This window comes from Urocampus carinirostris, chromosome 9 (genome assembly GCF_059441175.1).
Source record: "Urocampus carinirostris isolate Australia breed hairy pipefish chromosome 9, RoL_Ucar_1.0, whole genome shotgun sequence".
Taxonomy (NCBI): domain Eukaryota; kingdom Metazoa; phylum Chordata; class Actinopteri; order Syngnathiformes; family Syngnathidae; genus Urocampus; species Urocampus carinirostris.
In genome coordinates, this window is record NC_142357.1 from 1,889,915 (window position 1) to 1,915,819 (window position 25,905).

At 44.0% G+C, this 25,905-nt stretch overlaps 1 protein-coding gene across 10 annotated transcripts in view; it reads left to right on the forward strand.

Annotated features, from left to right (window-relative positions):
* atoh8 (atonal bHLH transcription factor 8) overlaps positions 1-25,905 on the forward strand; it is a 76,741-nt gene that overhangs the window by 26,269 nt on the left and 24,567 nt on the right. For 3 of the 10 annotated variants that reach the window (XM_088344146.1, XM_088344147.1, XM_088344149.1), the window contains exon 5: positions 5,955-5,998. The exons of 2 other annotated variants lie outside the window; for them this stretch is intronic. In XM_088344146.1, the coding sequence (XP_088200272.1) occupies positions 5,955-5,998 (44 nt within the window). Of the gene's footprint in view, positions 1-2,477; positions 5,896-5,950; positions 6,413-25,905 lie in introns of those variants that run through there. 5 more of the 10 variants (XM_088344154.1, XM_088344151.1, XM_088344152.1 and 2 more) reach the window with 3 other exon arrangements.

Consider the following 25,905-nt stretch of genomic DNA (forward strand, 5'->3'; position numbering starts at 1 on the left):
CAGATTTCACCAAATATTCATTTCTTAGTTTAATACAGGCATTGTCTCGTTTTGGATGGTGTGAGTGAAGAATGTTTGAAACAAGATTTTTTTCAAACCACAAATTTTGGGTAGTCACAGATACAACATAGCCTAATGCAGTGGTTGGCCCTCAGGGCCTGTAAGTCTTCTCTGCTGGCCTAAAATATATCGGAATCATGTGATGTGATTTACATATATAATTAATTCCATAAAAATTGACAAATGGCATGGCGATTACTTTAACGTAAGTGAATTTTTTTCATTTGAAAGTGCAAAAATATGACATTTTTATAAAGAAAAATGTTTTTTAATTCCTGTAACATCAAAACTATATAAAACAATTAGAAATACAAAGTACAAAATACAATGAAAAAGAACAAAAAGGTAGAACGTATGTAAGCTTCTAGTTAAAAGTCTTTCATATTGATTCTCCATAGCAGGGGTCTCCAATGTGGTGCTCATGGGCACTAGGCTTGCTCCTAAGCATGTCATGATTACTGATTCGGGGCACCTGCGGCTGCCCGTGTGGCGCCAACAGCCCTGGTCGCTGATTGGCTCCTTGCCAATGTTTAAACCCCCCCGACTCCCTGTTACCGGCGTCCAATCGTTGCGAACCTTCATCGCTAAGGCAAGTCTCCCGAACCTGACTCCCCGTTTTTGACTCCTGTACGATTCCCGTTTTTCGACCCGTTTCTGAACCTGACTACGCCTGTTCTGCCCACCGCCTGCCTACGACCTCTATTACGAACTTGACATCGCCTCTGATCTCCAGCCCTGGTCAAACGACTTGGCATTGCCGCCTGTCTTCTTTCGACAAGGAAGTGTCACTCCCGCCTTGCTTGCTCCCGCACTCCGCCAGTCCTCGGATCAAGCTATCAAGCAAGCCTTACTCTCACTCTCTTTCAATAAAACGAAGAAACTAACGCAATTGGGTTCCCGTCTCCGTTTCTGGTCCCTTACAGAACGATCGGACCAGAAAGAGAACCCAGCGGAAGTTTTTTACGAGCGCCGATCGGCGAAAGGAGAGATGCAGCGTTCGTGTCGGGCTGAGGGGGAGGTCTGACGGATGGCGGGTGAAGTGTCTGCCATCCTTCGAATTGTCCAGCGGCAACAAGAGTGGCTTCAACGCCAGCAAGAAGGATTAGATTCACTCACGGAAATTCTTGCTCGTCAGCAGCACGCATCGTCCCTGCCCTCCGGTAATTCCCCGTCCGCCGTGGCGCTACTCGCCCTGCCCATCCCATTCAGGAACTCTCCTGCCATTGGATCGGCAGAACCGCGAGTGGGCGAACCTGAAAAGTTCTGTGGAGACCCGGCACAGGTTCGCGCATTCATTGTGAACTGCCGACTCATTTTCGACCTGCAACCCCGAAACTACGCGTCCGAAGCGGCTAAAGTGGCCTTCACTATCAACCATTTGACCGGAAGAGCCCGACTCTGGGGAACGGCTGAATTTGAGAGAGGTTCAGCTCATTTGATCTCCTGGCTCAGGAGATCCTCAAGGTATTTGACACAGGATCCTCATCAGTTGACGCGTCGCGATTTCTGATGAGGATACAGCAGGGAAGACGATCAATCGCCGATTATTCGATCGATTTTCGGACCCACGCAAGCCAGAGCAACTGGAATGCAGAGGCGTTAGTCGATGCCTATCTCAACAGCTTGGCAGACGACATGAAGGACGAGTTGGCGTCTCACGCCCGGCCTACCAGCCTAGACAAGGCCATTGCACTCACGGCTCGAATCGATCGTCAGGTCCAGGGTCGACGCAGTGAGAGAGTCTGCCAGAGCCATCCAGTTTCCTGCTTACCCAAGGGGACTGGCGCCCCTTCGGATTTCCAGCAGCCACCTGCAACTCAACTAGACCCACCAGAGGCAATGGAGGTGGATCGCGCGTCGCTGTCCGTCAAGGAGCGTCGGCGTCGTCTCTCCAAGAGCCTCTTTCTGTACTGTGGAGGGCAAGGACACCGAGCATCATTCTGCATCATTCAAAAGGGAGTGCTCACCGGATGGTTGGGTTCCGTTCAAACCCCGATCTCCCTGACCGGAAGGCCAAGGCTCCAGGTGCACCTTCAAAGATCCGGGTCAACCCAATCCCTGTCCGCCCTTGTGGACTCGGGCGCGGAGGTCAACATCCTGGACGCAGCCTTCGCCCGGAGTATGGGGTTTAGAGGCATTCCCCTTCCAACCCCAGTTCCTGCCCAAGCTCTAAATGGGCATCTATTGGGCACGGCAACACAAATTACAGAGCCGGTGGAGATGAGACTTTCTGGAAACCACCGCGAGTGGATTAGTTTCTACCTGTTTCCTTCCCCCAGTCAACCGCTCGTCCTGGGACAACAGTGGCTGGTTAAGCACAACCCTCGCTTGGACTGGCGGACAGGGGCGGTCCTGGAGTGGGGGGCTGAATGCCAACGAACCTGTTTTCATACAACCTTTCATCCTATCCTTTCCAGGTCTCCTCCCGCAACGCCTGATCTATCTGAGGTCCTCATCAGCTTGCCGGTTCGCCAGTCCGGCTCTCCTGCTCGCCATCCCGGCCCGTCTGCGTGCCAGTCCGGCTCGCCTGCTCGCCAGCTCGACTCTTCTGCTCGCCAGTCTGACTCGTCTGCTCGCCCGTCTGGTTTGTCTGCTTGCCCGTCTGCCCGCCCATCCGGCCCGTCTGCCCGCCAGCCTGGCTCGTCTGCCCGCCCGATGCTGTGTCCACCTGCCTGCCCGACGCTTGGTCTGCCGGCCTATCTCGATGTCCACCCGTCCGCCTTTCTCAATGTCCGTCCGTCCACCTGCCTTCCCGCCGGTCTCGAAGTCTGACCGTCAGCCTGTCTCGACGTCCGTCTGCCTGCTCACCCGTCTGCGACATCCGTCTGCCCGGCTACGACGCCTGCCAGTCAGCTCGGTTTCCTCCGGGTCCTGCTTCTGCCCCACCTCCTGATGCTGATGATGGTGCCTCGGTTCACTCGTAGGAGTTTTGAATTTTTCTGGGTGAAATTTTTCTTTCCTGCCTGTTGGATTGCTTTTTTTCTACCTGTTGGATTACCTTTTTTTGCTGGTTGGATTACTTTTTGTTTTTGGGACTTCTGGAGGCGTTCCTTGAGGGGGGGGGGTTCTGTCATGATTACTGATTCGGGGCACCTGCGGCTGCCCAGGTGGCGCCAACAGCCCTGGTCGCTGATTGGCTCCTCGCCGCTGTTTAAACCCCCCGACTCCCTGTTACCGGCATCCGATCGTTGCGAACCCTGGCTCCTGCTAAGGCAAGTCTTCTGAACCTGACCCCCTGTTTTTGACTCCCGTACGATTCCCGTTTTTCGACCCGTTTCTGAACCTGACTACGCCTGTTCTACCCGCCGCCTGCCTACGACCTCTATTACGAACTTGACATCGCCTCTGATCTCCAGCCCTGGTCAAACGACTTGGCATTCCCGCCTGTCTCCTTCCGACACAGATGTGTCAGTCCCACCTTGCTTGCTCCCGCTCTCCGCCAGTCCTCGGATCAAGCTATCAAGCAAGCCTTACTCTTACTCTCTTTCAATAAAACTAAGACATAAAACTATAATGCAATTGGGTTCCCGCCTCCTTTCCTGGTCCCTGACAAAGCACAGCTGAGGTACTCACGGACCTGTTCTGTAAATAGTTCCCCAGTGCTGGGTCATTGTGATTTTCTATTAAAAAAAAATTTTCTTTTAATTCGTTGACTGAATGTATTGAACCCTGTTTTTTAATAATTAACCTTGTAATAAAATAGTTACTACATAGTAATAACATGAGTAGTTAAGTTGTTATTTTAGTAATTTAACTGAATAAATTCCAGGTCATGGGTCTCACGGACAAAAACATCTATTCAAGTATTGATAATTATTTTGAAGCAAATAAGAGAGTAGAATGAGAATTAATTTGTGCATTGAAAAGTTCCCCTATTTATCTTTTTATTGATTCATTTTTACAGGAAATACAACAAACTTAATTCCAATTAATAGGTGTTTTTAACTGATGATCAACCTAAATTTGGGCTCCTTTCTAGATAGCTATATAGCTTTGTTTTTAGCTTTCTGTTTGGCTATTTAAATGACATTTTATCATTTTATTTATTTTTACCTTTTAAGCTTTGTAGCCTGGTGTCTTTCTACCATTTTAGCTTTAGCAAGCTATTTAGCTAGCTTTTTACATGTTTTACATGCTATTTAGCTATTTTTTTAAAATGTTTTGCATGCTACATGACGATACATTTTTTTTATACTTTTTTTGCTAGTTATGAAGCTAAATTTTGGCCGCCTTTCGAGTTAGCTATCTAGCTTTGTTTTTAGCTTCCCATCCTGCTAATTACATGGCTTTTTACTATTTTATCTAGTTTCCTTTTAGTTTTTTGTTTTGATTTACCTTTTTGGCTAACCATACAGATACCTTTTTAGCTATTTAGCAAGCCATTGAGCTAGGTTGCTTTTTTAGAAATGCATATCAAACTGGGTGCCCTTTGCAATAATTAGTAACAAAAAGTAGGGCTCCGCGTGAAAAGGCTTGAAGACCCCCTGCTATGGAGTGATCCAAAAGTTAAATATCATATCCTTGCATGCTTCATTTTTAAGATCCTTCTCCAGTTGCTTTTCACAAAAAATGCACATTTCCTTTAAAAGAAATATGTATATTGTGTGCATCGTTGTTTTTACCTGTGTTTTTCTATTGCGAATAAAGAGGTAAATGTTAAGCTTAAGGTATAGCCTCCCCCGCAAGAAAGAACAAGAATACACCATTACTGATCAGGTCGTGATAATAAATGCTGGGAAATAACAGTGTTACGTAACGCCTTTATTTTTTCAGTAACAGGGTAATTTAACTAATTGCTCTTTCTGCCTTTGCAACGCTGTTACCGTTACTGACGGTCAAAAGCCGTGCGATACTTTGGCTACAGAACCCTAATGGTGGCGTGACCCTGAAATCCTGAGGATGTCTTCAGCAGCGTGATTTCTTGCTTTCCTCCGAGTTGTTTGCGTCGCGTCTTTTTGGATCATGTCCCCATTTAAAAAAGCGACCACCACATAGTTAGATAGCGATTACGGATATTGTATTTACTAACGCCCCAAAAGAAAATGTGAAGGAAGGCTAAGTTTTGACAGCAACCGACTCGTGTCGTTTGCAAACAAAAAACATCTCTGAGTCTTGGAAATGACCAACAGCTGGTTCCCTCCGACAAGCTTTTATTTCTCTTGTGATGGGTAAATATGCATTTTTGGGGGATTCAGTGTTGTTGATCTTAAATTTGTTGGGCATGAAAAGGTTACAATTATTTTTGTATTCAATCTTTATTTGTAGAGTTATAAATGGTTTAATTTAATGTATTGTGTTCTTCAGTGTTAATGTGTTTGTATAAAAATAGAAAGTTTATTATTTTCTTATTATTACCTTCGTTGATCTCCCTTTTTCCTTTTGCTGTTCCATTTTTCTTTTGTTTCTTTTTTTTCCCATTTTTGTTTATTTTTCTTAATTTCCCCTTCTTTTTAAATCATTATATGCATAATGTTACATAATAACTGTTAATGTAGGGATTAAAGCAACAAAAAACAACCTGAAGAGCCGTTTGGAAGTGAGCCGATCTGTGAAAAAAAAAGTTTTTCTAATAGTAGTCAGATTTCCCAACTCTCCAAGTAAACTCCGGTCAAGGACGTATCTGCAGTGTTTTGTATTTGTTCAGAAAATTCTTTGACATTTTTTGACTTTTTTTGAAAGAAATAGAAATAGTGCTTTCCCTGGTAACTACTCACTTTTACTATAAAGTAATCCAGTTTCTAACTCAGTTACTTTTTTGAAGAAGTCGTGAGCAACTATAACTAATGACTTTTTAAAGTAAAGTGCCCAACACTGGTGATAATAATGACTGATGTTATGGTTGTGACTTATTATTTCCAATATCTGAAATTCAGTTTATGTTTTTGGACAGGTAGGAAGGATCCCTGAGGATATTTGAAGATGATCCAAACGCAAGACAGTAAGAAACATTGCGATGTGAACAGTCCCTTTCTGTGGCATCATCAGATTGCATTAATAATAAATTAGGGTTAGCAAAGTTTTCAGCTGAATCCTTCCAAAGCATTTTTTTTAAATTCAAGTAACAAAATACTCTAAATGAATAACGAAATGATCAGTGATTTTAGTTTTGTGTAATATTTTCTATCATATTTGTATAACAAGCTCATATGTTCTGGTAGATATTTGTGAATATGATATTTTTTATGTGGAAAATAGAGTTGTCAGAAATGTCAAAATAATATGTCCTCTATACAAAGATTCAGTTTGTTTACATGAAGTCTGCACTTAATATACTATTGTTCATGTTCTCCTTTGTTATGCACTACTAAGTAAAACACCCTGATTCCTGAATAAAAATCCTCAATGAATGTGATTTTTACATCAGAATCAATTTTCATCTCAGCAGCATGTACGTTACAATAGAAAAACATTGGAGCAAATAATAAAAAATACAATCCATTAAGGCTCCCATTTTTATTGGGTAGTCAAACAGATCATCACTGCAACAGAAGCATGACCATATTTTAATAGAGAAACTGCACCATATTACGTGTTAGGTTTTGTGGGTGGACCCAGGAGAAGGGGAAGCAAGATAAGTAGTGGTATGCCATAAAAAACTGGAAACAAAGAATCAAATTAATAAAGGGCCATGAAGCAACTGACAAAATACCAAAACAAGAAGCATAAATAAAACCTGATGCAGCATTGACAGTAGGAATAAAATTCACCTCTGCGACCATATCCCGGCCGGGCCTGGTTCACTCGCACGACGCTGGTTTGTCTCGGCAGCGAGAGGCCAGAACCTTCACCCAAACATTTTTTTGTTTGAAAATTTGTACGTCCTTTTATTATTAAATACCATCCCTCTTTTTGAGCACTACTACTTGAGTCCCTGCTTCCCTCACATGGGTCCACTCTCAAATCAACAACATTACATTGATTGTATTGCCACTTGTTTAGCTTCATTATGACTCTTTTCAACACACATGATTTTATCTCTTTTTCAGTTAAAACTTTTTCCTGACAGGATGGTGTGTAAAATTTCCCTTATGCATTTTTATTTCACCCAATTATTGCTCCATTAAGTTATAATACAATGCCTACTCTGTACCAGCTGTTGATTGTTATTGCCGAATTACCATGAGAGCGTTGATGAATACAGTAATCCTTTGCTGTATTGCGTTTTACTTATCGCGGTTTTGCTACTTTGCGGATTTTTATTGTGCATTGTGTTCTACATTCTGATTGGCTAAACGGAGGAATATGCTTTCTATCGCCAACAAAAATGGACCTCTCCCTAGAATTTTTTGAAATTTTTGATAATGGGAAAAAAATAAGGTTTCTTTAGGACAGAACCGGTAGGTAAATGCAGTTTTCAGTAACGTCCACATGATGCCAGCCAGGTATCATGTACAGGGAGCGCAGAATGATTAGGCAAATGAGTATTTTGACCACATCATCCTCTTTATGCATGTTGTCTTACTCCAAGCTGTATAGGCTCGAAAGCCTACTACCAATTAAGCATATCAGGTGATGTGCATCTCTGTAATGAGAAGGGGTGTGGTCTAATGACATCAACACCCTATATCAGGTGTGCATAATTATTAGGCAACTTCCTTTCCTTTGGAAAAATGGGTCAGTAGAGGGACTTGACAGGCTCTGAAAAGTCAAAAATAGTGAGATATCTTGCAGAGGGATGCAGCACTCTTAAAATTGCCAAGCTTCTGAAGCGTGATCATCGAACAATCAAGCGTTACATTCAAAATAGTCAACAGGGTCGCAGGAAGCGTGTAGAAAAACCAAGGCGCAAAATAACTGCCCGTGAACTGAGAAAAGTCAAGCGTACAGCTGCCAAGATGCCACTTGCCACCAGTTTTGCCATATTTCAGAGCTGCAACATCACTGGAGTGCCCAAAAGCACAAGGTGTGCAATACTCAGAGACATGGCCAAGATAAGAAAGGCTGAAAAACGACCACCACTGAACAAGACACACAAGCTGAAACGTCAAGACTGGGCCAAGAAAAATCTCAAGACAGATTTTTCTAAGGTTTTATGGACTGATGAAATGAGAGTGAGTCTTGATGGGCCAGATGGATGGGCCCGTGGCTGGATCGGTAAAGGGCAGAGAGCTCCAGTCCGCCTCAGACGCCAGCAAGGTGGAGGTGGGGTACTGGTATGGGCTGGTATCATCAAAGATGAGCTTGTGGGGCCTTTTCGGGTTGAGGATGGACTCAAGCTCAACTCCCAGTCCTACTGCCAGTTTCTGGAAGACACCTTCTTCAAGCAGTGGTACAGGAATAAGTCCGCATCCTTCAAGAAAAACATGATTTTCATGCAGGACAACGCTCCATCACACGCATCCAAGTACTCCACAGCGTGGCTGGCAAGAAAGGGTCTAAAAGAAGAAAAACTAATGACATGGCCTCCTTGTTCACCTGATCTGAACCCCATAGAGAACCTGTGGTCCCTCATCAAATGTGAGATTTACAAGGAGGGAAAACAGTACACCTCTCTGAACAGTGTCTGGGAGGCTGTGGTTGCTGCTGCACGCAATGTTGATCGTGAACAGATCAAAGCACTGACAGAATCCATGGATGGCAGGCTTTTGAGTGTCCTTGCAAAGAAAGGTGGCTATATTGGTCACTGATTTGTTTTTGTTTTGTTTTTGAATGTCAGAAATGTATATTTGTGAATGTTGAGCTGTTATATTGGTTTCCCTGATGAAAATAAATAATTGAAATGGGTATACATTTGTTTTTTGTTAAGTTGCCTAATAATTATGCACAGTAATAGTCACCTGCACACACAGATATCCTCCTAAAATAGCTCAAACTAAAAAAGGCCCACTCCAACTTCCAAAATATTCAGCTTTGATATTAATGAGACTTTTGGGTTCATTAAGAACATGGTTGTTGTTCAATAATAAAATTAATCCTCAAAAATACAACTTGCCTAATAATTCTGCACTCCCTGTAAAGTAAAGTGGATCGGGTCCTTTCGCCATGCAGTCAATAAGACAACAAGATTATTTTTGAAACTATAATTAGACAGTACAGAGTTATTTGTTACAAAAAACTTAAGCCTATAAATTAAGTTAGTTCTTAAATAATAAATAATGAAGACTAAATAAATAAAGGTTTTTACTTGACGGGTTTTGACTATTGTGGGATGGGGTTTTTTTTGGAACGCAATCCCAGCAAAAAAACAGGGATTACTGTATTGCCGTTTCGGAGATTTTAAAAAGTGTACGCAGAAACTTGCAGAGGTTGTATCAATGAAGTCTTTGACAAGAGTAATACAGTATAAACAGGTCCAACCTTCATGTTCCCTCATTAAGATAACTTGCCCTGGACGATTTTTTCGACACGGAAAACCAAATAACAGTGGAACCTCGGTTCTCGACCATAATACGTTCAAGAACCCTGTTCGAAAAGCGATTTGTTCAAACACAGAAATCATTTTTCCCATTACAAACAATGTAAATCGTTTTAATCCGTTCCAACACCCTGAATGTTTACCTTTGTTTACCTTTAAGACACAAATAACATAAATGTAACCCAGGCTAATCGTACGTTCGCTTAAGCATATCCGTACGAAAGATTACGCTAACATGAACGTGTAAAAATAAAAAAAGGATAAAGAAGAGAATTATGAATAGGATTTTTTACCTTTGTGGTGGTCAGCAAAAGGCGCAGATGAACGGTGAGAGGATGGAGGAGGAAGGAAAATTATTGTTTGGAAGGAGAGTCCCCTTCCATAAAAACGTCAGGGAGCTCTTCTGTCTTAGGGGTGATCACGTTCAAATCTCTTTGCTACGGATGACTGGCTACAGGATGTTCTTTTCTCTTAAAATATCTATCCAATGACACTTGCTTCTGCCTTCTTTTTAGCACTTTTCGACAGTGTCATTAAACTCATGATGACTCTGGTGGCTGCAGCTTCATCGATGTGGTGAAATTCTGTAACTCGGCCCATTTGCTACTCATTTGTTTAATCTTGGACGTCCCCTAGTGTATTGGAGGTGCAACTGCACCTGAGAAAATTAAAAGGAGTAAAAAAATGTGATGAGAAACATCCACCCCAGCGTTCGAACTTCGATTTTTTGACCGAACAGCGAAGCAAGAATTTCTCTAAATTTTTGGTCGGACTCCGATTTGTTCGAACTGAGAGGCGTTCGAAAACTGAGGTTCCACTGTATTAGAAAAGCATTTAGACGCGATAGTCGTCCAGGACTGGGGGAACTACTTGGCATTTGGAGAGGACGATCTCTTTGAGCTATAGATTCTTGGTTGATGGCCTAAGATTGCCAAAGTCTGGCCTGGGGACTAGTTACAGCCTGTGATCAAATTTTTATCGGCCCAAAGCCTGTCATAAAATTAATAATTTGTCCCTGTTTTTATTTATTCTTAGTAAAGGTAAGAAGAAAATAATTCAAATCTACAAAAGTGTTTGCAAGATATTTTTCTATATTTGATTGACAACAATCTTAAACAGCCAAGCCAAGTCAAGTCATGTTTTTTTGTATAGCCCTTTTTCACAAGGTGTCACGACCGGAACAAGCGGTGGACGCAAATGCGTAACGTTTCACACAACGCTTTATTTAAGGGATCGGGGAAGTCAGAGCGAGAGGAAAAAGTCAGGGATCTAGCGCTCACTGGGCAGGAGGAGCAGGAAGCCCTCACGGCCGGTGACAGGTGGCAAGTCAGGAAAACGAAGCATGGTCGGGGATCGAAAGTAAGTCGGGTAGCCGGGACAGGAGAACGAAGCGTGGTTGAGGATCGGAAGCAACTCGGGTATCTGGGACAGGAGAACTAAGCGTGGTCGGGGATGAGAAGCAAGTCGGGTAACCGGAGATGATCGGGAAGCCAGGGACAGGGGATCAATTCAGGAAACAGGGGAATCAAGCAGGTGTGGCAAAAGTGCTTGCCTTGTGTGCTGGGGATTTCTGACAGACTGAAGAAGAGTGACTGAGAATGAAGTGCCCTAAATAGGGAGAGGGATAATTAGGGAACGAGAGGCAGCTGGGGCTGAAAGAGTGAGCGCAGGTGAGGGCAATTAGCGGGCAAGTTACAGAATCCCCCCCTCAAAGGACGGCTCCAGAAGTCCCAAAAGGAAAAACAACACAGGCACTACCAACCAGGCGGGAGGAGGGAGCTGCACCAAAGAAAGGGTTCAGTACTCCTCACATCGGACCGATGCCCCGGGGGAAGACGGCAAAGCATCATCAGCCGGAAGCGTGGCAGGAGCTGGACCAGGAGGTGGCTGAGCGGACAGGCGGGCGCCCCTCGAATGGCCCCGGCAGAGAGCAGGCTGGTCGGGGTTTCGCTGGTGGAACTCCCTGATGAGGGAACGGTCCAAAATCTGCTTGGTGGGGATCAGGACCTATCCTCAAGACTGTAACCCTCCCAATTCACCAGATGTTGCAGACCCCGCCCCGTCCACCTGGAGCGGAAAAGGTGTCGCACGGCGTGGACGGGATCCCCGTCCAGCAGACGAGGGGCTGCAGGCAGAGGTGCATCTGGTGTTAACAGGCTCTGTAGCACCGGCTTGATGCGGGAGACGTGGAACGTCGGATGGACTCTCATGGTGCTGGGCAGGCGAAGCCGTACTGCAGACGGACTGAACACTTGCTCCACGGTGAATGGTCCCAGGAACCGGGGAGCGTGCTTGCGAGATTCCATCCGGAGGGGAAGGTCTTTGGTGGACAGCGTAACCCTCTGGCCCACCCGGTAGACAGGAGCGGGGTTCATCTGGCGGTTGACTCCGACGGAGTGCGCGTTGACAGCCCGAAGCAGGGCGGCACGAGCTCACACCCAGGTGCGGCGGCACAGAGGTGGCCTTGGCCTTACTGAAGACTTCCTGAAGCTGGTGGTAGCAGTCGGGAACCTTGGACCGATTGGGCGGTGAAGGAGTGGTCCCGGATCAGACATTACACAAAGTACACTAAAGTACACTGTCGTGTTTGATTGACTTCTGTTACAAATACTATCTATCTATCTATCTACCTACGTTGGTCATATCCATCGAGAGGGGTGACCGACTGCAAGACAAACACATACAATAAAGAAAACAAAAAGGGGAAAAAATAGCATAAACACACACAAACATTTTTGACCATGGCCAACCCAAATGCCAAAACACCCATACAGGTTAGGCACCTTGGTCATGCTTTCGTCCCTCAGGATGAAACGGGACACAAGAAAGCGGCCATGTTACTCGGGTCGGGGTGACACAACACACTATTGTTCAACAGCAGGGCCCGACAGCTTTCACTGGTTTACCCCTGCCGCATCATTCAGGTGCCCTGCCCTTCCCTTAGATGCGTCCAAACATCCCACAATCCTTTTACAACACCTCTCCACTCATTCATATTACCAACAAGAGCTCGAGCTTCCACAAGATTTAGACCTCTTTCCTGCAGTGCATTCATAACACCATCCATCCACGTCAATTGCGGCCTTCCTCTTGGTCTCCTTCCATTTACTTCTGCTCTGTAGATCCTCTTCAACATTCGCTATCATCCATCCTCTATGTGTCCAAACCAACCGAGTACTCTCTTATCCACACGCTTGCTCAGTTCCACAACTACTCCAGTTCTGTCTCTCACAATTTCATTTCTCAATCTATCCAAACTTGTCACTCCTAACATACTCCTCAAACACTTCATCTCAAAAATATTTAATTTCGTTCTCACATCTGCATTCAGGCTCCAAGTCTCTGCACCATACAGCACAATCACACTCTCATACTGTCCCCTCTTAACATCCATACTCATACTCTTGTTGCTCATTACTCTCCTCAGAGCACCCAAAACCTTGCTTCCTTGATTCACTCACTCACTCACTGTGCAATACCTCGCACTCCATTCCACCAACTGCAGCCACATCAAAACCCAAGTACCTAAAGCTTTCAACTTCTTCGAGCACCTGTCCACGCAACCTTATTTCTAACGCCATGCCCACTCCACCACGTGAACATTTCACCTTTTTCTTCCCAAAATTCACACATAACTTACGCCTATCACATACTCTTACAAACTCCATAACCAGCCTTCTCAATGTTTCCTCAGAATCAGCCACAAACGCTGTGTCATCTGCAAACAACAACTGACTTACCTGCCAAAACATTCCACTGTTATCGATCATCTCTACACCTCTGCTAAATATATAAATAGTAATCCATAATTTTTCATAATTTTTGTACTGCCTTAACGATAATATTCCTCACTTAGAGTCAATTTCAGCTGTTAGTGAATTTTTCTTGTTTAAAATCTCTAAAATATGTCCCAGTGTGAAGTTTTACTCAGTTGATTAATAGAAGAGGGAAAAATACTGAAAAAAATAGGAAGTTTTTTTTGGGGGGGCAAGATAAAGTTGTCCAGCACAGTTTTGTGTTCATATCAAAAGTTATCTCTGTGTGATTGTATCTCTGTTAAGTTTGTTTTTGTTTAGTTTTCACCATCATCACGAACATATTTATTTACCTCATTGTTTTGTTTATATAGAACTAGATTGTACTTAATTTGCTTAATATGTTGACAGCAATATAATAACAATAACATCATTCAACAATATCAACAAGATTTGTCATAAAATTAATAATAATAAAACATTCATACAGTGCAACACTTATTGACAATATCTTTACAAATATTTATTTTTGCAATTAGCCACCTCACCCGACAGCGGCAAAATTTTCGTTTCAGTAGTCATTGCCAATGGTATTGAAAAAGTTTTTGTTGTCGTTGTCTACTGTTTACTGGCCTCACCCACAGAGAGTAGTTTCTTACGGTTTACTGCCGTCATCACGTGGTTAGGTTACGTGTGCGTGCGTGTGCAAAGGGTCCCATTGAAGACATTTGAGCTTCTGATCAAAAGATGATTTTGGAAGTTAACAATGTCATTTCAAGTCAAGTCATTTTTATTTGTATAGTCCTTAATCACAAAGAGTCTCAAAGGGCTTAACAGGTTATCACACGGACTATTTTTTTCAGACTATTATTACACCATCCCCTGATCTGGAACCAACATGAGGGCAAGGAAAAACTCAAAAACCTCAACATGAGGAAAATGAAGAAACCTTGAGAAGGGACCGCACATGTGGTATCCCCCTTCCAGAATTACCAGACAGCAAAGGATGTTGCAATCACAAATAATACAGAGATATTGTCCACAAAAACTATAGGTTATTCATATGCTATAGAGTAGAAATGAGTTTTAAGCTTAGATTTAAACATTTCCACTGAGGTTGCAGATCGGATCTCAGGGGAAAGAGCATTCCACAGCACCGGTGCCCGGATGGAGAACGCTCTCGAACCAGCGGAACACTTCTTGGCTCTTTAGATCACCGGCGCTCTCAGAACGAAGGCTTCGGACCGGAACATAGGGGGAAGTCAGATCTGAAAGCTATGAGGGAGCAAGTCCATGTATGATTTTGTATATTACTAAGAGGACCTTGAAATCACATCTTAGGCTAACAGGGAGCCAATGCAGGTTAGCCAAAATTGGCGTGATGTGATCGGACTTTTTTGTCCTAGTTAAAGGCCTCGCTGCAGCATTTTGTACCAGCTGAAGACTCTTGATTCTGGACTTCGGGAGACCGGAGAGTAGTGCATTACAGTAATCGAGACGGGAGGTAACAAACGCGTGAATTATAATCTCCGCATCCGACTGAGACAGTATAGGACGAATTTTAGCAATGTTGCGAAGATGGAAGAAAGCGGTTCTAGTAATTTTCTTCACATGTGTTTGAAAGGACAGATCGGGGTCAAATATGACACCCAAATTTTTAACTGAGTCACTCTGTGTGATGTGGCATTTGTCAGTGTTTACAGCAGTTTTCGAGAATAAGGATGGACCAATGACTAACATTTCGGTCTTTTCAGAGTTAAGACGCAAGAAATTGAGTGACATCCACTCTTTTATATCAGTGAGGCAGGCCTCCAAATTTCCACAATTTAGTGTGGCAGATTCCTCCAACGGAAGATAGAGTTTCATCTGTGTAGCAGTGGAAACTGATATGATACTTGCGAATAATATCACCTAATGGAAGCATGTAAATGCTGAAAAGAAGGGGGCCAAGCACTGAACCTTGCGGAACACCACAGGTAACACTAAAGGGCTCAAATGTCATTTCACCATATTTAACACAGTGCGTCCGATCTGAGAGGTAGGATCTGAACCATGAGAGGACGGTTCCTGAGAAACCAATCAATTTTGCAATGCAATTCGTTTTTCATTAAGTTTACGAAATGTATTGAACTGAAAGGGATTTTATTTTTCTTATTGTACCCTAAATATTATTATACAGCACTTTGACTTTCAATTCAATGCCTAAAAGTGCTTTAAAATACATTTAGATTTGATTTAATCTGAGAAAAGGGTGAGCTTGTTTTCCATTTGTGAAGATTTAGCACCCTCTCGTGGCAAGTTTATCTACACTAGGCGTGGGCAATTTTTTTAAGTGACAGGCCACATTAGGTTAAAAATGTGGCCAAGACCCTGGAGGCCTATTCCATTTTTTAAGCACTAATTTTAATTCAGCGCTAAATCTAATACTTTGTGTTGTAGAATTACTGCAGTTGTTTTTGCTCAAACAATGTCCAAATATTCACCCGTTCAACTCCAAAGAATCAATATTGTCAAGGTATAGGCAATAGTCTGTGTTTTGTGCATATATATACATATATATATATATATATATATATATATACATACATACACACACGTATGTATATTCAGATTCAGATTCAGATCTACTTTATTGTCATTCTAGTACACGTGTATACAGAACGAAATGTCGATACATCTGACCCGCACAGTTTCCTTGTATGTACAGATATAAGTAAAAGTTGTATTGTATTATGGCTACGTATAGTATTTTACCATAGTGCCGATAGTGCAAGAGGAGTAGCTAACCAGATGTGCAAAATGGGCAGTCAGGTTAACAAGTCAGGTAAACAGTAACATTAAGACTGTAACAATAACGCTGTAAGTACAATAGTGCAGAGAGCAAATGTGCAAGGAGTGGCAAGCTATAAAGAACTGCCAGTAGTGCAAAAAGTCAGATTAGCAGCCGTTTAGATTTAGGTTAACTATATGTTAGATTGACCATTTAACAGTCTAATGGCCAGGGGGACTAGACTACTGCGGAACCTGGTGGTCCTGCACCGCACACTGCAGTACCTCTTCCCAGAGGCTAGCAGAGTGAACAGTCCATGATGGGGGTCAGAGGGGTCCCCGATAATGTTCTTAGCATGGGATAGGCAGCGCTTCTGGCCAATGTCCTGAATGGAGGGAAGTGTAGTCCCGATTATTTTCTCTGCTGTCCTCGTTACCCTCCTCACACTACCCCAGTCGGTAGCGCTGCAGCCTCCACACCACACAGAGATACAGCTGGTCAGGATACTCTCTATGGTGCCCCTGTAGAATGCGATGAGGGAAGGTCGGGGCAGGTGGGCTCTCCTCATCCTCCGCAGGAAGTACAGGCGCTGCTGTGCCCTCTTAACCAGTGATGCAGTGTTCACGGACCAGGTGAGTTTGTTTGTAATGTGCACCCCTAGGAACTTGATACTGCTGACAACCTCCACAGCCTTGTTGTTGATGCAAAGTGGGGCATGGTTGGGCTGGTTTTTCCTAAAGTCGACAATGATCTCTTTAGTTTTGTCAACATTCAGGACCAGGCTTTTGTCCCTGCACCAGCCCACCAACTGCTCCATCTCCTCTCTGTAGGCCAGGTCGTTGTCGTCCCTGATGAGGCCCACCACTGTTGTGTCGTCAGCATACTTCACGATGTGGTTTGTGGCGGACCTAGGGACGCAGTCGTGTGTCATCAAGGTGAACAGCAAGGGGCTCAGGACACAGCCTTGGGGGGAGCCCGTGCTGAGGTAGATGACATCTGAGATGTTCTGACCTATCCGCACTGATTGGGGTCTGTCACTGAGGAAGTTCAGCAGCCAGTTCCGCAGGGGGGTGTTGAAACCCAGGAGTCTCATTTTGTCTACCAGATGTTGTGGGATGATGGTGTTGAATGCTGAACTGAAGTCCAGGAACAGCATCCGCACATGGGTGTTCTTCTCCTCTAGATGTGTCAGGCTCAGGTGAAGCGCAGAGGAGATGGCATCCCTGGTGGAGCGGTTTGTCCGGTAGGCAAACTGAAAGGGGTCGAATGAGGAGGGGAGACTGGAGGTGATGTGCTCTTTAACCAGTCTCTCAAAGCACTTCATTATGATAGGAGTCAGTGCAACGGGCCGGTAATCGTTGAATGATAAGATCTGGGGTTTCTTTGGCACTGGGATGATGTTGGCAATTTTGAAGCATGATGGTACTTTGGCTTGGTCTAGCGAGGTGTTGAAAATGTCCATACAGGGCGCCGCCATTTTGAATCAACTTATGTATGGATAGAGATAGATAGATAGATAGATAGATAGATAGATAGATAGATAGATAGATAGATAGATAGATAGATAGATAGATAGATAGATAGATAGATAGATAGATAGATAGATAGATAGATAGATAGATAGATTAGATAGATAGAGCCTCATGGCATGAGGAAGAAAAGATCTCAGAAGGCTGGCCTTCTTCAACATCTGCAAAAAGCTCCTGAAAATATTCTATGAGACAGTTGTGGCAAGCGCCCTCTTCTACGCGGCAGCGTGTTGGGGAGGCAGCGTCAAGAAGAAGAATGCCTCTCGTCTCAATAAACTGGCGAGGAAAGCGAGCTCTGCTGTGGGCACAGAGCTCGACAGCCTGACAACAGTAGCAAAGAGACGGGCACTGAAAAAGCTGCGGTCAATCATGGACAATTCATCACATCCACTACACAGCATTATATCCAGACAGAAGAGCAGCTTCAGCGACAGACTGCTGTCACTGACTTGTACCACGGACAGACTGAAGAGATCTTTTCTTCCTCATGCCATGAGGCTCTTTAACTCCACTCAGCGGAGTGAAGGCCCACATTAAACCACACCCCCTACTTTGCATATTACCGTACTTTTATTGCAGTGTGTATTTTATGTAGCACTATTTAAATACTCTATACAACACGTTACAGTGGGTATTAGCACGTCATATTGGGTATTTGTATATTGTATTCCTTTTGCTTTATTATTGTATTGTTCTCAGCGAAGGGATGCTGCTGGAAATGTGAATTTAACTGCGGGGATGAATAAAGTACCTATCTATCTATCTATCTCTTCAGTCTGTCCGTGGTACAAGACAGTGACAGCAGTCTGTCGCTGAAACTGCTCTTCTGTCTGGATATAATGCTGTGTAGTGGATGTAATGAATTTTCCATGATTGACCGCAGCTTTTTTAGTGCCCGTCTCTCAGCTATTGTTGTCAGGCTGTCGAGCTCTGTGCCGACAACAGAGCTCACTTTTCTCGCGAGTTTATTGAGACGAGAAGCATCCTTCTTCATGACGCTGCCTCCCCAACACGCTGCCGCATAGAAGAGGGTGCTTGCCACAACTGTCTCATAGAATATTTTCAGGAGCTTTTTGCAGATGTTGAAGGAGGCCAGCCCTCTGAGGAAGTAAAGTCGGCTTTCACCTTTCCTACATAGAGCTTCTGTGTTGGCAGTCCAGTCCAATTTGTTGTCACGCTGCACACCCAGGTATTTGTAGGTCTGGACAAATTCTACACCTTCTCCTTTGATGGTTACAGGAACCGGGTGAGTTTTAGTTCTCCTGAAGTCCACCACCATCTGCCTGGTCTTGGTGGTGTTCAGGTGCAGGTGGTTTGCGTCGCTCCATTGGACAAAGCCCTGAATCAATTTCCTGTATTCCTCCTCCTGCCCACTTCTGATACATCCCACGATCGCAGTGTCATCAGCAAACTTTTGCACGTGGCAGGACTCAGAGTTGTACTGAAAGTCCGATGTATACAGAGTGAATATGAACGGAGAGAGCACGGTCCCCTGCGGAGATCCTGTGCTGCTAACCACAGTGTCCGATGTACAGCCCCCGTTTTATACTGGGGTCTGCCTGTCAGGTAGTCCGTAATCCAATTCTACAGCTGCAGTACTCTGGGGTGAGGATGAGTTGGGGTGGTCAAACCTGTTGAAAAAGTTGTTCAACTGGTTGACCCTCCCCACATCTACGTCCACAGCCACACCCCGCTTGGTGCTGCAGCCAGTAATGGTTTTCATCCCTTCCCACACCTCCTTCATGCTGTTGTTCTGCAGCTTTTTCTCCAACTTCCTCCTGTACTGCTCCTTCCCTTCCTCGAGCTGGACTCTGAGCTCCCTCTGTACTCGTTTTAGCTCCTGCTGATCACCATCTTTAAAGGCCCTCTTTTTTTGGTTCAGAAGGCACTTGATGTTGCTCGTGATCCAGGGCTTGTTGTTGGCATAGCAGCGTACAGTTTTTATAGGAACAACATTGTCCATACAGAAGTTAATGTAGTCAGTGTTGCAGTTTGCCACCTCTTCAATGTCCCCACTGCTGGACCCTAGCAGGACATCCCGGTCCGTACGTCCAAAGCAGTCTCTCAGAGCCTGCTCTGCCTCAGTAGACCATTTCCTGAAAGAGCGTGTGGTTGTTGGTAGCCTCCTCACTTTTGGTTTGTAATGAGGTTTAAGCAGAATGAGGTTGTGGTCTCCTTTCCCAAGGGCAAGCAGTGGCGTAGCACTGTATGCGTCCCTGATGTTCGCATACAGAAGGTCAATAGTCCTATTTCCCCTGGTCTTGCAGTCCACATACTGGACAAAAGAGGGCAGTGTTGTATCAATAGTCACGTGATAGAAGTCCCCAGAGATTAACATGGCGGCCTCCGGGTGTTGTGTTTGTAGCTTGGACACAGCGGAGTTGATGACGTCACACGCTACTTCCGCTTTAGCGCGCGGTGGGATGTAAACAATAACAGCAATGGCGTGTCCAAACTCTCTGGGCAAGTAATAGGGACGCAGACTTACGGCCAAAAGTTCGACATCACGGCAGCAGATAGAAATCTTTGTGTTTACACCACCTCGTGTTCACTTAGATGGCAAGCCCGCCTCTTTTGCGCTTCCCGCAGGCTTTTGTGTCTCTGTCTGCTCTGACAGCACAGAAGTCGGTTAGCTCGACGTTAGCGTCCGCGATGCTAGACGTGAGCCACGCTTCCGTAAAGCAAAGCAAACTGCGCTCCCTGCATGCTTTGATGTTCGTCGATCTTATTTGGTAGGGAGTTGACATTCCCCATGATTATGGACGGTACCGAGGGCTTATATCGCCACTTCGCCGCTAGCCGCTTGGCCTTTACCTTAGCACCGGCTCTGCACACCCGATAGGGCCGCCTCACCTCGTCAGGTAAAAGGGGAACCACGCCGGCTCGAGAATTTTTCTGGTAGAGGAGTTGATTCCTCGAAAAAAAATGCATTTTTGTGCGTTATAACCCATATCCATAAGATAGAAAGTAATCCAAAGTGCTGCAAGGCAAGGCAAACACTGAAGATATAAGTAAAAAAAAAACAATAAATCACAAAAGTAGCGAAAAAATATATATACAGGGTTGGGTAGGGTTACTTGATTACTTTCAATTACTTTTGGATTGCTCCAATACCAAATTTGCTAATAAAAGACAAAAGAAACTAAATATGAATAAAATTATGAAATGAAATGAAATGATCTGCATTTATGTAGCGCTTTTCAAGTCAATGACTTCCCAAAGCGCTTTACAATGTGCTCCACATTTCCCAATAGCGGCCTTGCAGCCATGTAAGGCGCTAACCTGCTTATTGGGGGTATTATGGGTTCATATAAGCTTTCTCTCCTGGCTTTGATCTCTTTGATCTCCGGCAAAACTAACATAAAATATGACAGAAACCAAATGAAAATAAATTCAAACAGCTTGCCAACATCATTTTTGCCGTTCCATGTATTCCGTTACTCCCCAAGCCTGCACAAAATTTAGTAATTTTATTTAACCTCCTGTGTGGGTTAAAATTCAGCTACTGGACTTCCTGTGCGAGTTTGTATGTTCTCCCCGCGCACTCCGGTTTCCTTCCACATTTCAAAGACATGCATTTCAGGTGGATTGGCCGGTCCAAATTGTCCCTAAGTGTGAATGAGCAAGCGAGTTGTCTGTCCCTGTGTGCCCTGCTATTGGCTGGCAACCAGTTCAGGGTGTCCCCTGCCCACTGCTTGCTGGGATGGGCTCCAGCACCCCGCGACCCTACTGAAGATAAGCGGTGCAGTTAATGAGATGAGTTGATTATATATACGTATATATACAGTGCATCCGGAAAGTATTCACAGCGCTTCACTTTTTCCGCATTTTGTTATGTTACAGCCTCATTACAAATTGTATTAATTTAATCTCTTATCTCAAAATTCTACACAAAATACTCTGTTATGACAATGTAAAAAAGTTATTTTTTTTTCCTTTTTTTGAATTTATTAAAAATAGAAAACTAAGAAATCACATTTATATAAGTATTCACAGCCTTTGCTTAATACTTTGTTGATCCACCTTTGGCAGCAAATACAGCCTCAAGTCTTTTTGAATATGATCCCACAAGTTTAGCACACTTATCTTTAGGCAGTTTTGCCATTCTTCTTTGCAATAAGTCTCAAGCTCAATCAGGTTGGATGGGAGACGTTTGTGCACAGCCATTTTCAGATCTCTCCAGAGATGTTCGATCGGATTCAAGTCTGGACTCTGGCTGGGCCACTCCAGGACATTCACAGAGTGGTTCTGAAGCCAATCTTTTGAGATCTTGGCTGTGTGCTTTGGGTCGTTGTCCTGCTGAAAAATGAACCTTCGTCCCAGCCTGGGGTCAAGAGCGCTCTGGAGCAGGTTTTCATCCAGGATATCTCTATATATTGCTGCATTCATTTTTCCTTCTATCCTGACTAGTCTGCCAGTTCCTGCTGCTGAAAAATATCCCCACAGCATGATGCTGCCACCACCATGCTTCACTGTAGGGATGGTATTGGCCTGGTGATGAGCGGTGCCTGGTTTCCTCCAAACATGGCGCCTGGTATTCACACCAAAGAGTTAAATATTTTTCTTATCAGACCAGAGAATTTTGTTTCTCATGGTCTGAGAGTCATTCAGGTGCTTTTTGGCAAAGTCCAGACGGGCTTCCATGTTCCTTTTACTAAGGAGTGGCTTTCGTCTGGCCACTCTACCATACAGGCCTGATTGGTGGATTGCTGCAGAGATGGTTGTCCCTCTGGAAGGCTCTCCTCTCTCCACAGAGGAACGCTGGAGCTCTGACAGAGTGACCATCGGGTTCTTGGTCACCTCCCTGACTAAGGCCCTTCCTCCCCGATCGCTCAGTTTAGAAGGCCGGCCAGCTCTAGGAAGAGTCCTGGTGGTTCCAAATGTCTTCCATTTACGAATAATGAGGCCACTGTGCTCATTGGGACCTTCAAAGCAGCAGAATTTTTTCTGTATCCTTCTCCAGATTTGTGCCTCAAGACAATCCTGTTTCGCAGGTCTACAGACAGTTTTTTTGACTTCATGCTTGGTGTTTGTGCTCTGACATGCACACTCAACTGTGGGACCTTATATAGACAGGTGTGTGCCTTTCCAAATCATGTCCAATCAACTGAATTTACTGCAGGTGGACTCCAATTAAGCTGTATAAAGATCTCAAGGATGATCAGTGGAAAAAAGATGCACCTGAGCTCAATTTTGAGCTTCATGGCAAAGGCTGTGAATACTTATGTAAATGTGATTTCTTAGTTTTCTATTTTTAATAAATTCAATAAAAGTAAAAAAAAAACTTTTTCACATTGTCATAATGGAGTATTTTGTGTAAAATTTTGAGATAAGAGATTAAATTAATACAATTTGGAATGAGGCTGTAACGTAACAAAATGTGGGAAAAGTGAAGCGCTGTGAATACTTTCCGGATGCACTGTATATATACGCGGAAGTGCCACGCGAGCGCACGCTAAAATGTGGCGGGTCCTAAATGTGGTATTTTGAAGTGGTGTCGAAGTTTTTGTTTTGTTTTGCTCAATAATTGAACGGAGTTTTTGATTTATTTGATATGGCGCCTCGAAAGGCAGTCTCTAAGCCATGTTTTTGCGGTGCCGTGGACCATGGAGCGATGATTCAATGTAGCCACTGCAAGCACTACATTCATTACGAGTGCTCTGGGTTGTCAGTTCAGGACCTAAGCCTCGCGATTCAAGATAAACAAGCTACTTACATCTGCAAGTCCTGCGTCCCCAGCTTATCCGCTGATGATAAGGATTCTTACGCCTCTCTGAGTATCTCTGGAACGGTGTTCACCTACGTGGATAGCACTCCAGTACCTTTAGCCGGGTCGTCTGGGCTGTGCGGTGCTCTGAACTGATTTGGTCTCCACTGTCCGTGAAACCGTGAAGGCCATAGTACCAACTCTGGTCCGAGAGATTATGACGCAGATGATGCCAGAAGTTGCCAAAATGTCGACAAGCCTAATAGAGGAAATGCTAGCAAAGGAGGCTAGGAAGCATAATCTTGTGGTGGTTGGAGCAAAGACACATCGAGAAAATGGTGAAGCTGTTTAGGATACCCAGCTCTTTCAGGAAGTCGCCAAAGCAGTTCCGGGAGTAGAGAAACATGACATTCTGGAAGTTTTTCGTGATGGAAGGCCGAGGAATGATGGTAAACCCAGGATTGTGAAGATCCGGTTCCGGAATACAAGGTCAAGGCTGGCGTTTCTCCGTGGATTCAATCGGATAAAAAGTACCTTTCCGACGTTGTCTTCCGTATTTGTTCGTCCAGATATGACACCAAAAGAAAGGGAACGCGACAGGGAACTACAGGACGAACTTAAGCGCCGTCGGGACGAAGGTGAAGTAAACATTATTATATGGGACGGGAAAATTATTGTCAAGCTGGGAGATGCCTAAGGTCGCCTTTGCCTTTATTGAACAGCCCCTTGATTCATCTCATTAATGCCCAATGTTTGACTTCTAAGGCAGATGACTTGGTCTCGTACATCAATTTCTACACCCCTGATATTTTGGCAATTACAGAAACTTGGTACTCCACTGGTGACACAGGGCCAACTTTAGCGAAATATCATACCATTAGAACTGACCGAAAAAATGCTCAACATGGAGGAGTTTTGCTCATGATTTCTCATGGTATATCTGTACTTTCTGTCTCTAATGATCGATTTGATAGAATTGAGGTATTGAGTTGTGATATTCTTATTTCTGGGGTGAAGCTGAGAATAGTGCTTGTATATCGCTCGGGTCTGAGCTCTTTTCAGGCCAACGTCGCTATGTTCGAACATCTGAATTCTATTTTTGATACTAAATTGCAAATTCTACTTATGGGTGATTTTAACTTTCCTGACCTTCACCACAGTTTTCTTCAAGATTCTGATACTAATCTAACTTCAATGTTCAAAAACTTGGTTTCAAATGCAGGTTTCTTTCAGCATGTCGATAAACCAACCAGGGGGTCCAACGTATTAGACCTTGTGTTTTCTACTGACAGATATCTGATTAAAAACATTGACGTTGGGCCGAGTTTCTCTACCAGTGATCACGATTCTGTTACTTTCCAACTTGACCTGGCTCTTAAAAAAAGACACCACTGCTCAGAATTACATAAATTTTAAAGACTGTGATCTACATGGCAGTGTCAACTGGTATCTCTTATTTGATAATTGTGGGAATATTGAAGAAATGTGGGCAATATTTAAATCTGTTGTTTACACTTTGATATCTGTATACGTACCCTCAGTTGCTGTTACACCTCACGTCAACCGGGATATAGCTGAATTGCATAGGCGAAAGCAGTTTATTCACAAGCTTTATAAACGTGATCAGTTGGCATACTTGGAAAGTTATCAAGATGCTTCAAGGGAACTGCGGAGGGCCATAAGGCGGGAAAGGGTGGCTGAGAAAAATAAAGTTTTAGAGGCTAATAATACTCGTAAATTCTTTTCATACATCAACCGTAAACTAATCTCTAGGGCATCTATTCCCAACCTGAAGGCTTCTGACGGTACCGTTGCTACTGATAATGTCTGTATATTAAATGATTAGTATGCCAGTGTTTTCGGTCGTGACAATGGTGTTTCACTCGACTTTCCCAGCAGAACTTCAGCTGTTCTGAATTCTGTGGAACGTTCAAAGGAGTTAATTCATAAATACTTGATAAAACTTCCCAGCAAATTTTCAGCCGGCCCTGACAAAATTCCAAATTTCTTGCCTAAAAAGCTAGCTGACTTTTTATGTGAACCATTATTTTACCTGTTTTCTAGATCTTTTGAGGATTCTCAGCTGCCCGAGGACTGGCTTAGTGCTATTGTCATACCCATTTTTAAAGGGGGGAGCACATCAAGTGCAGCCAACTATAGACCAGTTAGCTTGACTAGCTGCGTCTGTAAAGTGTTTGAGAAAATTATCTCAGATGCCATATGGAAATTTATACAGGAGCACAATCTTTTTACGTTTAAGCAACATGGGTTTAGGTCCGGACATTCTACCATGACTAACGTGATAGCTCATTTGAATAATATTATCAGTATGTTTTTTGTTCACAATATGGCTGGTCATGTTGTTTACTTAGACTTTTGCAACGCTTTTGATAAAGTGTCTCATGACAAGCTTTTACCAAAACTGAAATGCTATGGTATTAGTGGAAAACTGCTTGAATGGATAACTGCATATCTGTCAAATCGTAAACAATGCGTAAAAATTGATGATGTTCTTTCAGCTCGGTAGGCTAGATGATAGGGCGCCCGCTCCGAGACTGGGAGGTCGCTGGTTCAAGCCTCGGCCGAGTCATACCTAAGACTTCTAACATTGGCACCCATTGCCTCCCTGCTTGGCGCCCGGCATTTAAGGGTTGGAATTGGGGGGGTTTGGTCACCTATGACTCCCAAAACAGCAGTTGGGTCTAAAAACCCGGCGCCGATCGAAGGCG